Source organism: Phaethon aethereus, assembly GCF_964289735.1.
Source record: "Phaethon aethereus genome assembly, chromosome: 1".
Taxonomy (NCBI): Eukaryota; Metazoa; Chordata; class Aves; order Phaethontiformes; family Phaethontidae; genus Phaethon; species Phaethon aethereus.
The window spans coordinates 221,677,432-221,690,475 of NC_138575.1; the positions used below are offsets into that span (position 1 = coordinate 221,677,432).

The following is a 13,044-nucleotide window of genomic DNA, read 5'->3' on the forward strand; positions in this document are numbered from 1 at the left end:
TATGCTGACCCAGCCTGCTCCTGCACAGCCAGATTTGGGAGACAGATGGATCAATGCTCACAAAGATGATGGTTTTGGCCGTCTGGTTAACAAAAAGGATGACAAGGGTGGGAACAGCTCGTCTGGTTTCACATCCAACAGTGCAGAAAAGGCTTATAACAAGCTAACTATAAATCCCTATACCCTGAATACCATCTCCCAGTCTCAGACAGCTAATTGTGTAAATTATGTGAGCAGTGCCACAAAAGACTTCAAACTGTATCCAGGAAAATAGTTAAGGGCAGTAATACTTTAGAACACTGCGCATTTCTATCCTACTGAAAAAACCTACATTTCTATTTACAAGAATCCTTGCTTTCTTTTTCTTTCTCCTTAATGCTGCTCTGGGATGATTTTTCCTAAACCAAGCTGTAAGAAGCTGAGTGAGATGAAATGCAGACCTGGCAACATCAGGAGCTTAAAAACCAGCAGGAGAGATGCTTGCTGGCCAGACCTCCTCCTCTGGACGCCGTATTCTGCTCAGCGTTGTCCAGAGAGGGCCGGGTCAGTGGCTTCTTCCTCTGCTGTTTTCTGTGCCAACCGTCCATGAAACAGCGGAAACATTAATACTGGCCAGAGACAGAGAGTAACCAGCCCACGCTGGCTCTGTGCTGGCCCTGATCTCCGTACAGCATTCGTAAGCAGTTCACCGAGAAAAATGTTCCAAGTGAAAGCACAGAGGACTGGCAAAAATTACCGGTTTTAGCGTGGCCACCAGCGTTCGCTTCTGAACACCAGTTTTACATATTTGCAAAGAATTGCTATGGACTGCCCTATCCCTCGGCCCAGGAAGGTCTGTAACTGTAACAAAACCAAAACCATGAGGAAATTCTGGCTCTTAAATCCAGCATGTTGGTTAAACTGCAGCTACACAACCCTGTGCTGTGTCTCTGAGCTGGCACTGTACTTCAGAAACTCTCCTTTCCTTCCAGTTGTGATGATGCTGTTTGTCCCCTGACCAGTGCCCTGTTCTACCCCGAGGAGGCTACACCACTACCACACCTGCGTCAGGGTATGTCTCCAGGGATGGGGCATCGACCACCTCTCTGGGCAACCTGGGCCAAGGTTTCACCACCCCCATTGTGAAACATTTCTTCCTTAGATCTAGTCTGAATCTGCCCTCTTTTAGTTTAAAACCGTTACCCCTTGTCCTATCGTTACAGGCCCTGCTAAAATGTCTGTCCCCATCTGCGCCAGCAGAGGTGTAGGTTGGATATTAGGAAAAATTTCTTTACTGAAAGAGTGGTCAAGCATTGGCACAGGCTGCCTAGGGAGGTGGTGGAGTCACCATCACTGGAGGTGTTCAAAAAACGTGTAGACGTGGCACTTCAGGACACGGTTTAGGGGGCATGGGGGTGTTGGGTTGACTGTTGGACTTGATGATCTTAGAGGTCTTTTCCAACCTTAATGATTCCATGATTCCTACCAGCCCCTCTCAGCCCTGGCAGCTGCACTAAGCTCTCCCCGGAGCCTTCTCTGCTCCAGGCTGAGCCCCACCAGCTCTCCCAGCCTGTCCTCCCAGCAGAGCTGTTCCAGCCCTCGGAGCGTTGCTGGGGCCTCCTCTGGCCCCGCTCCAGCAGGTCCATGTCTCTTCTGTGCCGAGGGCTGCAGAGCTGGACGCAGCACTGCAGGGGGGTCTCCCCAGAGCGGGGCAGAGGGGCAGAATCCCCTCCCTCGCCCTGCTGGCCACACGGCTTTGGGGGCAGCCCAGGACACGGCTGGCTTCTGGGCTGCGAGTGCACATTGCCGGCTCCTGTCCAGCTTCTCACCCACCAGGACCCGCAAGTCCTTCTCCATGGGACTGCTCTCCATCCCTTCACCCCAGCCTGTGCTGATACCAGGGGTTGCCCCGACCCCGGTGCAGGACCCTGCCCTTGGCCTTGTTGAACCTCATGAGGTTCACGCAGGCCCATACCTCATCCAGGTCCCTCTGGATGGCATCCCATCCCTCTCAGGCATGTCAACTGCACCACTCAGCTTGGTGTCATCTGCAAACTTGCTGAGGGTGCCCTCGATCCCACTGTCTCTGTCACTGATGACGATATTAAAGAGCGCTGGTCCCAGCTCCCAGAACCTAAGGAGTAAGTGCAGAGGGTTTCACTGACCCAACAAGACATTTCTAATGAATTTCAGTGGGAGCAGCGGCAAGTCCTGCAACTGAGAAGAGAAGGTAACCTTCCATGTGGGATAAGAGAAAGGAAAAGAGAACAAAATTGCCTTGAGAATCCCAGATCCACCAGAGACAGCAGCACAACTCCGTATTTCTGCAGAAATTAAAGCACTTTTTTTTGGCTTGTGCTAACCCAGTGACCCAAAACAGCTGCAAAATAACCTTACCCTGGTTGCAAGAATTTTTAAAATTGATTCTAAAGGAGAAATTAAATGAGATTTTCTCCTCTGTTCTTAGAGTGAACAATCCAGAGGTGCCACAGTACTTCTCCTGCCTCAGGTGAAGCCAGGGGCACATCACAAACCGCGTTGTTCCTCATCTGGTCTGGTCAGCCAGAGAAGCTGCTGCAGAAAATGCTGCCCCTCACTCACATTTTGCCGTCAGTGCAATTCCTCACCCTGAAAGAGCACCTTACTCTGAAAGTGAAAATACAACAGAAGAGCAGGTGTCTGCTGCTATTAGATGACAGCGAGGTGAAACATATAAATTACAGCTTGTACAGACAAATTGATATATAAAAATTGCAGCTTGTAGGCTCCTGACTGTCAGTGAAGGAGGTGTGCTTGGAAAATACACTGCTTGCACACCGTTTCGGATGGAAGTGACTAAAATACTCCTCCTCCAACTTTCATACGGCGGTGTCCATCTGCGGCAACGCGGAGGTGTTAAGATGCACATTACCTCTCCCAAGGACCTTCCTACAAATGAGCTTCCAGCTGTAGGAAACGTTTTCTTGCTGCTATTCTACGTGCACAGTAGATGTGAAGTGATGTAGTGATTCACAGTAGATGTGAATTTGCTTCACACAGTTTTGTGAAGCAAAATTAAAGTTTAAAAGCACGATTAACACTCCCAGCTCGCACAGATGATCAGAAGCCTTACGAAATTACAACATTTGCAGAGATCTGGCTACGGGAAAGAGCTACGCTTCTCCACTTGCCCCGTATAAAGCTCTTTTTCTTTGAAATATGCAAATTCCTTGCACATAGAACATTGCGCAAGACATTCCAGCCTCAACGCTGCATTTTTGAGATGCTCTTTTGATACATCAAAGGGGTAGTTTCAAACAGTGCAGAGTTTTAACCTCCTGCATAGTTTCCAGAGCACGCATCTGAAATGTCGTGTTTACACCATCCCTTGCCTCCGAAACAGGCTTTGCCAGAGCAGACTACGACCCGAGCACAGCGCCTGTCCTGGGTTTCTCCCTCTCTGTCTTTAAGCCAACGCAGTCACAGACTCCAAGCATTTGAGGCTCAGCCGTGAAGCACGCACATTTAATCAGAAAGATGCAAGAGGAAAGAGGATTTATGCACAGAAGATCACGCTTCACTTTTCTTTTTATAGAAATGGCAGCGATACGGCAGGACACTTAAACCAGCCGAGGATTATCTAATTGCTGTGTGCCAGGGATTGGAGTAAAGCAAACAGATTTATTAGCGTTTTATAGGTCTTGGGAGGGATGGCTTACTTCAAGGTCAAAGAATTCTGGTAACTGAGGCAGAGAACATTTCAGCCCTGTGGCTCAGCGAGTTTGATGGCAAGTTTTGTTTGTGCACGGTGATGAAGGAGTGAAAACAGATCTGCGTTAATAAGCTACGACCTATCCCTGGAGTGACCTTCCACCTACTTCTGCTTTCGGGACAGGAAAAGTTTTGTATCAAATCATGGACCACAGCCAGCAGCTCCAAAACGGACATGCAGGATACAGCTGCCTTGTCTTCTTTTTCTGATCTTGAAAATGAAGGAGAACGTCAGCATTTCTGTTCAGCACTTTGGGAGGAAAAATTTCGTGAGTAAATGCCTTCGCTCTGTTCTCTGGGGAAGCTGAGTATGGAAAAAGAGGAGCTTTAGTGGCTGCAACTGAAACGGGAGCAGACCAAGAAGAAACATTACAGCCCAGAAGGGATGTTTGGACCATTGGTAACCATCTGCATTTTTAGACCAGATAAAAGCCTGTTGTTCTGAATCTGCCTAAGTCTGTGTTATAAAAGTGTTATTTCTAACTTACACTGAAGGTAAATCTATGTATATACAAATATCAATTATTCCAAGTAAAACTGGTCTATATACAAGTTTCTTATCCTCTTGGAATATTCATAGCCATGAGGGGAAAAAAAATCAAGATATTTTAAGGAGAAGTTTATTAACTCTCCAAGTTTTAAATATTTCCTCCTGCCCCCCAAGAATCCAGCTCCATTACCAGCAGACTGGGCCAACCCGGAAAGGCAGCAAGCCTTAATACAGCTTTTCCAGCCAGCATCGCATCGGAATCACACTTAAATATTTCTACTCTCGCCTATGATTGCCCCAAACCCTGACCAGAATCAACGTTGCAGTGCTCTCTGTGTGAAAACAACAGAGCTAGAGAAGTTAAATTTTTGCCTTGAAAAAAATCAGCAATAGTGTATAAAATAATATGGAATGTAGGAATGCTGTTAAAGGCAAAGAGGGCGGAGAAGGGAGGCCAGGAGCAACGGTCAGAAATAAAATTTGGATAGTAATCTGGGCCACCTGCAAATGGCTCCGACTCATTTTAAAAATAGTTGTAGCTTTACAGTAAATATGATCCAGTTGGGCGCTGTTGAGTTTAGCCATGAACTTGGATAATTTTCCAAGGGCTGAGAGGAGAAAAGGGCTGAGAGGAGAAAAGTGCAAAGCTGCTCACTGAACTTGACAAGCGGCAGGTGACCAGTGTGGAAGAGGAGACCTGGGAAGGACCTCAAGAACTGGAAGCCTGAGTCTGACGCAATGGAGAAAAAAGGTCAAAAAACCATAGATTTCGTGAGGCTCTGCAAAACTTGGGTCCCAGAGAGGTGACCACTGCATCCAGGCTGAGGCCTGAACTGCTGCAGCACCTTCTCAGCTCGCCACGTCCTCGCAGCACGAGCCCAGATGACCCTTTTGTCTCAAAATGCTGCCAGCTCCTTTGACGTGACTGCCCGCTTCACCTTCTCACCATTTCTTCATCATGTTGCGTAGGAAGACAGGGAAAGCAGGGAGTCAGATGAGGCAGGGAGAGGTGGCAGGAACGCTGGGGAAGCCAGGAGAGAAGTTTGCCAGCTGCCACGTGAGCGAGAAGGGACTGCTGATCTTCAGGGAACAGCTTGGGTTTCAGCCTTGCTGTCACGCTTGGTGTTTGCTGCACTGTGCAGAAACCAAACCAACCCGCATTTAGAAACTGATGTTCTTAAGGCTAATTAAGAACAAAACTATGAGAAAGCAGTTTTCCTGAATTACATTTTACCATGGGCATAAGCGAAAAATCTTCTTGTTCTTCACACAGGCTGTTGGTTGCTGGGTGCACAACACAAGGCACAACTGAGGCCGGTCTCAACAGAAGCCTACGAGTGCTACTGCGAAGGATTAGCTGTAGCTAATCCTGGAATTAAACTGGTTTAAGGTCAGCTATATTCAAATAGTGCCTTGCTAATATGCTCCCTAATTATTAATCACTTTTAGGAGTGTGTTTCTAGCCACTAAGCTTAGTGCTGCAGAGAGAGGGAATTCAAGTAAAGCTGATTTTAATGTTAAACCGTAGGTTTGAGTGATGATTTGCAGAAGCACAGAAAGACACGGGGCTTCCACAGGAAGAACTGGAGCTAACTGCAGAGAAAGCACAACTTAGAAGAGGGGGCAGAGCGGAAGGGGATTATCAGCGATGGACAGAGGGGAACAAGGAGAATTTCAAGGAGATTCCAAAAGGAGAAACACATCTGAGATTCTGCTTTTTATTTAATCCAAAATATTTAGACACAGCACAAAAAGCAGATTTAAAAAGCACTAAGACACACTTCAGTCTAGGTGTTATAATCAAGATATATCTTAGGAACCTTGAAGCATACTATGCTCAAGACTCCTCTGAGAGAGGTCTTGACTTTCATCAGGAACAAGTTCCAAGGGCTTTAGGAAAAGATACTATGTAAATCAGAAAAAAAAAAAATCGGTTTTACAACACAAACCAGCAAAAAGTCAGGTACTTTACCTGAGCTGTAAACATGTTTATTAATTTAAAGTAGTTTCCATTACTTCAGAGCTATTAGATCCTGCCTGTTTCTGATCTGTTGAATCAAGCAAGCTGTTTCCGATGACATAAACATTCCTTAGAGCATTTGTTTCACAGGTCATAAGGACCAATGCATTATCTTTTCTGGGAGTGGTAAACAAACAGCCCGGCTGCTGCAATACCCAGATCCACATCAACATCCACAGCAAAGCTGTGGCTGGAAAAGAATAATATGTAGAGCTCAAAAGAACTGACCCACCAACCTCTTGGGCTAAATAAATGTTTATGCACGTTAAAACACCCCTGAAACAGCAAAAGCAATCAAGAGCTTTCCTCTGTGAGGAGCGATCACTCCAACTATTCTACTTCCTCCATCGAAGAGCAGTTGATGCCTCTGCAGGAGAGGCTTTTTCTGCGAACTCCCTCATTTCATCCTGACCTTCAGATATATAAATATGTATAGAATATAAAAATATAAGTATTATATGTAGAAAGTTTTTATATAATAGAGAAATATTTATATAAATATAAATTTGAGTCATAATCACAGAATCACAGAAAGGTTTGGGTTGGAAGGGACCTTTCAAGGCCATCTAGTCCAACCCCCTGCCATGAGCAGGGACATCCCCAACTCGAGCAGGTTGCTCAGAGCCCCGTCCAGCCTGACCTAGGATGTTCCCAGAGATGGGGCATCGACGACCTCTCTGGGCAATCTGGGCGAGGGTTTCACCACCCTCAGTGTCAAAAATTTCTGCCTTAGATCTAGTCAAAATCTGCCCTCTTTTAGTTTGTCCTGGTTTCAGCCAGGATAGAGCTGGTTTTCTTCACAGAAGCCAGTGTGAGACTGTGTTTTGGATTTGGGATGAGAAAATGTTGATAATGTGCTGATGTTTTGGGTTGTTGCTGAGCAGTCAAGGACAGTCCAGCTTCTTGTGCTGGCCTGCCAGCAAGGAGGCTGGGGATGCACGGGGAGCTGGGAGGGGACACAGCCGGGACAGCTGACCCAGACTGGCCAAAGCATACGACGTCATGCCCAGCACATAAACTGGAGTTGGCCGGGGGGCGGAAATCGCTGCTCGGGGACAGGCTGTCGATCGCCAGGTATTGCTGGATCGCCAGCTATTGCTGTATTGGGCATCACTTGTTCTTGTACATTCCTTTGTTGGTATTATCATTGTTGTTTCCTTCTTTCTTTCTGTCCTATTAAACCGTGTTTATCTCAACCCACGAGGTTTTTTTCCTAATTCTCTCCCCCGCCCCACTGTGGGAGGGGGAGTGAGTGAGCGGCTGCGTGGTGCTTAGTTGCCGGCTGGGGCTAAACCACAACATAGTTTAAAACCGTTACCCCTTGTCCTGTCGCTACAGGCCCTGCTAAAAAGTCTGTCCCCACCTTTCTCCTCAGCCCCTCTCAGCCCTGGCAGCTGCAGGAAGGTCTCCCCGGAGCCTTCCCTGCTCCAGGCTGAGCCCCCCCAGCTCTCCCAGCCTGTCCTCCCAGCAGAGCTGTTCCAGCCCTCGGAGCGTTGCTGGGGCCTCCTCTGGCCCCGCTCCAGCAGGTCCATGTCTCTCCTGTGCCGAGGGCTGCAGAGCTGGACGCAGCACTGCAGGGGGGTCTCCCCAGAGCGGGGCAGAGGGGCAGAATCCCCTCTCTCGCCCTGCTGGCCACGCAGCTTTGGGGGCAGCCCAGGACACGGTTGGCTTCTGGGCTGCGAGCGCACGTTGCCGGCTCCTGTCCAGCTTTTCACTCACCAGGACCCCCAAGTCCTTCTCCATGGGGCTGCTCTCCATCCCTTCACCCCAGCCTGTGCTGATACCAGGGGTTGCCCCGACCCCGGTGCAGGACCCTGCCCTTGGCCTTGTTGAACCTCATGAGGTTCACCTGGGCCCATTCCTTGAGCTTGTCCAGGTCCCTCTGGATGGCATCCCGGCACTCAGGCGTGTCACTTGCACCACTCAGCTTGGTGTCTTCTGCAAACTTGCTGAGGGTGCCCTCGATCCCACTGTCTCTGTCACTGATGAAGATATTAAAGAGCGCTGGTCCCAGTTCAGAACCCTGAGGGACACCACTCGTCACCTATCTCCATCTGGACATTGAGCCATTGACCGCTACCCTCTGGGTGCAACCATCCAACCAATTCCTCATCCACCCAACAGTCCACCCATCAAATCCATCTCTCTCCAATGTAGAGAGAATGATGTTGTGGAGACCATATCAAAGGCTTTACAGAAGTCCAGACAGATGACATCAGCAGCTCTTCCCTTGTAACATAACTACAAGTTACAGCTTGCCATGCTTGAAATTAGGCACCTTACCTCAGAATAAAGCACAAAGAAGTGTGGAGTGAGCACCTGCCACTTCCACTGATCCCAGCGGAGTAAGAGCAACATTCACTACTGTATATAGACAAACCGGTTAACATAAATGCCTAAGTATCACCGACAATGAAGCCATGAATGCCAAAAACGATTCTCAACAGAGAGAAAAGGTATGAGAAACATTCTCCTTGACTTGATTTGGAAGCCATCATGTCTAACCTGAGTGCTGACAGGCAAAGAAAGGCAGAACTACTTTTGCTCCTGCTTTAACAAACGGACTCGGTTAAGCTAGGACAATAAAGGAAAGGATGTTCCATACTTACTTTCAGAGCTGTGGAAGGAAGAGAAGAAATGCTGAGCAGTCTCATGGAGGCTTCCATCTGCTGGGGTGGAAGGAAGAAGTTGGGAACAACAACCGGATCAGATCTGAGCAGAAGTGTTAAGGAACCACCTTTGGCAGTGTGTAGTTGCACAGAGTTCCACGGGAGCTGCAGATGTGGAGTAAGCCTCACTGTAACAGCTGTTAATGGATCCCAGATGGTGAATCTCATTTGTTTTAATCAATATTCTATCATTCTCAACACTCGGTTCTCTCACCTGGCCTCACAGAGTATGGGACATCAACTTGTTTTACAGTAATTACCTCATATATTTGATTTGTAGAATACCTCATCCTGCAAAAATTCCAACCCAACTTAGTGAAACTGAATGTGAGATTTGAGATCTGTGCAGGAAATGTGGGGAAGTATCTTAAAAGCAAAATAAACTACGTTTCTTTTAATACTGAAGAAACACAAGAGCTATAATACATCAAGAAAAACAACATGGGGGGAAAAAATGCAAGAAGACATGTTGAAACTACCCAAAATGAAATCATTCTCACGGATGACAGAATATGTTAGTTACAAATGGTAAGGAAGTCATCACTACCTTGTGTGAAACACAACATAACAGGGTCTTCCAACACCTTCCCAGGTCACCAATTCTAGGCTCGTTGTACAGGGAAGAGCTCCACACAGGGAATTACTCTTTCCTGAGGCCAGTGAGATTCTAAACAAGAAATAGAACACGCTCCTTGAACACAATGTGTGTTTAAGAGAAGAGAAAAGAAGGATACAAAACAGGTTTTGGTTTGACAGACTTTTCTGACTCTTCCAGTGGGTCTTCACTGCTGTCATCAGAAAAGCTTTCACTGTTTCCTTCCGAGCCTGCTTGGGCTGATACACTCTTAACACAGATCTCATCAGAACCGCTTTCTTCCTCATCTGGATGATCTTCATTTACAACCTTAGAGTCTTTCTCCTTCTCTCTTTCTGTGGTTTTTGGATTAGTCAAACCAACCTCTGGTGGAAATTCCAGTAGTTCTTCAGAGGCTGCATGAAACTCTACATTTTGCTCTATAGGTTTAGTGTTAAATGCTCTATCCCAATCACAATTTCCAGTTTCTACAGGGCCATTGGCTGTTCGATGCACTTCTGACAAACAAGCAGGCTGAAACAGCTCCTTCTCAGTTGTTTCTGTGCCACTATTCAAGCTTTGAAAGTCTTCTGTTACTGCCCAAGGACTGCTCTCATCTCTGTGGAGGCTAACGCATGGGCTCAGGGTGGTGAGCATGCTTTGGTGGTCACCTTGTAGTATGCTGGACAAGGTGCTGCTCCATCTGCTGTTTCCTGTTTGGAAACAATCTATATCCACCGAGCACTGATCTTCAGGCCTCAAGTCCATGGGCTGCTGGTCAGCATCCTGCTCCACTTCAGACAGTACACTGGACCAGGGACTAGTTTTGTCCGTTACGGTTGTTATTTCATTAAGAGCTCGTGGTTCTATAATGTCTTCTTCATATTCTTCTTCACTGTGTGGCTGGACGGCAAAAGCACCTTCATCTGCCTGGATACAGTCCGTTGGCAAAGAATGCTCATCTTCAGGGACAGCTTGATCTAGAAATTTATGCAACATGTGTCTCTGAAACACGGATCTCCCAAAAGAGCATGGCTGCTGTGTGTCACTGCAAACGCTGGGCGAGTCCAACTCAGGTTGGCCTTGGCATTCTTCAGTTCTGTCTTCTTCGTCCTTCTGGTTGGGTACATGTGCAGCACCCAGCTTTCTGCTGCTGACTTGCTGCACATTAGAAGATTCTTTAGTATTTTTAGTTATGGTCTGTAAGTCTGATTAAGAGAAAACAGCATCAGCAAATGCACGGAGCAACAATTCGCCTATTATCTGATTTATTTGGGCTTTTTGCAGAAAATCATATATGTAAGAATGGTTAGGAGTTAAACGTGCACAGCCTTGTCAAACACTCTGCTGATGCAATCACATTCTGCTCTCTTTACCATTGACAAGGCCAGGAGAAGGACAGAAATGCTAAGGAAAAAAGGAAATGTTCAGGATGAAATTACTGGGAAATAACTGGAAATATCTACACCAATGTAAAGCAAAAAAATTGGACTGTGAAAATACTCTGATGTACAGAGGACACCTAAAGCAAATGCCAAAAATACCTGCTGCTTGCAGTGGCTGAAAACAGTTTGGACAGTTCAGACCACATGGGAAGGAGAGAGGAATAACCTAGACAGGAAAGATGGATGATCTCACCACCTCCCATAGCTTCCCCAGTTTTATGTAGGGGCCCAGAAGACACATTTGCTACTGATATTCTCCAGCTTTCAGTTCAATTTACCAACTCGAATCCAATGACAGACAATTGTTAATTAAATATTTGTAAAACAGAAATTCACTCAGGACTATTGCTCAGTTGTAGTGGTAAAATTGACAATGAAGAGCTGCTTGTGCTCCTAACACAGCCTCTGAAAAAAGGTGATCTGATTAGGAGCCTAAACTTTAATAAAAATCTACGCAATCCTGAAAATCTCTGGCAATTTTACAAATTCTTTAAAAAGCCACAATCACCTCTTTTCAGTTCCTAGTTAGCAGGTCCTATTTATTTTGAGTTCTTTTGAGAAATTAGTCCACCAGTATTAGGTTAAAATGCCAAACTACTGCTACTCTGAGGCAACAGAAAAAGTCTTGCTATAAGGTAATGGTGGATGATGGTTGGAAAAGGAGAAAGAAAAGTTTAGATTGTAGAGGAGAGCATGTAAAGAAGCAGTAAAAACAATTAATACAGATGAGAAGGGGATGAAAAAGAGCAAAATCCTGGAGAAGAAAAAGAAACAAAATGAGAAGACCAAGGCTGTGATAGAAGAACGGCAAGTTCTGGCATAACAGAAATGTGCCCTTCAACTCCATCTCTTGGAAGCGCCGCTTCCTCGAAGGTAGCCACAGCGGAAACAGCACAGAATAACTCTTCAGCTGGCAGCGCTCCGAGCCACAGTTTATTCTCTACGTTGACAAATTCTTTTAAAAGCACCAGCACGGCTTTGATTTCCTAGTTGTTTTGCTACTCACAGTACCTCTCTGGTATGAGTTCAGAGCGGCATGAAGAGTTAAGCTAACATTAAATTAACTGCAATCAGCGAGCAGGCTAGTGCCGAGATGAAGAGCGGTTACAACAGAGCTGTTAGAAATTTCCAGGCAGAGAGAAAAAACATCTGAAAACAAGGTGTACAGAGAGATATGGTTTCCTTCCCTGTTGTGTCATACTCCATCCTTATCAAGGATGTCATTCCGTGTCCAACAGCAGTAATGATAGGGAAAATTAATTGCATTGATGCCTCTAAAAGAGGAAATGTATTGAATGTGATCAACAGCAAAGCTGCTGCTTACTAAGAGCTTTGTCCTACCTATCCAAAAATAGCTGTATTTTAGCTATGCATCATAGGGCATAAATTTCACCTGAAAACAGAGATATGCCAATTCCTATTAGCAAAGAACCACAGACTCAGCAAAGTACCATTCTGTGGATTGCTCTTCTGCAATCCTTTTTCTAGTGAACAGACATCGACATTTAAGCAGGATTTAGGCTATCTTGAGCTGGCCTCAACTCCTGCCTGATCTCCCTTCTGAGCATTTCAGTTCAATGCTGCCGTTACTGACAGGGTTTGAAAGCCTCTCTGAAGCACTCTCCCAACGGACCGACATGGACTGCTTATCAACAGTGGGAACTGGTCCTGGTTACGTAAGAAATTTAAAGATACTTAAGGCAGCTTCTGACAAAAAATTCCAAACCAAGCAACAACTTACCATTGATTAGGCTGCTGACCTGAGACACCAACTGACTAGATTTTTCCAAAAGATGGCATCCGTTGGGATCCACCTCTCTGCTCATCAAGCCGCGATGATCACCATCCCGCTCCTCATGACTTGGTTTGGATGCGTTACCATAACTGAAGTCAGGAAAACACCTGGTCAGCTTCTGACTGAAGTATCTTTGAACTTCATCCAGCTCACTCAAGTTTTTTCTGTAAGGAGTGATAAGAAATTTGGTAAGAGGAAAAAAAAAGCCTGTGGCAGACTAGTTCTATTTGTATCATTCCAGACAACAGCGTGTAAATATGCAAATACAAGATTAAGGTTTAGTATTGAAAAATACATCAGTAGGTAAGTGTTGAGGTTGCTC

The 13,044-nt window shown here is 46.1% G+C and overlaps 1 protein-coding gene across 1 annotated transcript in view; it reads right to left on the minus strand.

The window, feature by feature from the left end:
• C2CD3 (C2 domain containing 3 centriole elongation regulator) overlaps positions 1-13,044 on the minus strand; it is a gene marked incomplete at both ends in the record, with an annotated part of 55,629 nt that overhangs the window by 1,501 nt on the left and 41,084 nt on the right. Inside the window, 3 exons of the mRNA XM_082013355.1 lie at positions 8,849-8,951; positions 9,643-10,690; positions 12,669-12,886. Coding sequence (XP_081869481.1) covers positions 8,849-8,951; positions 9,643-10,690; positions 12,669-12,886 — 1,369 coding nt within the window. The remainder of the gene's footprint in view (positions 1-8,848; positions 8,952-9,642; positions 10,691-12,668; positions 12,887-13,044) is intronic.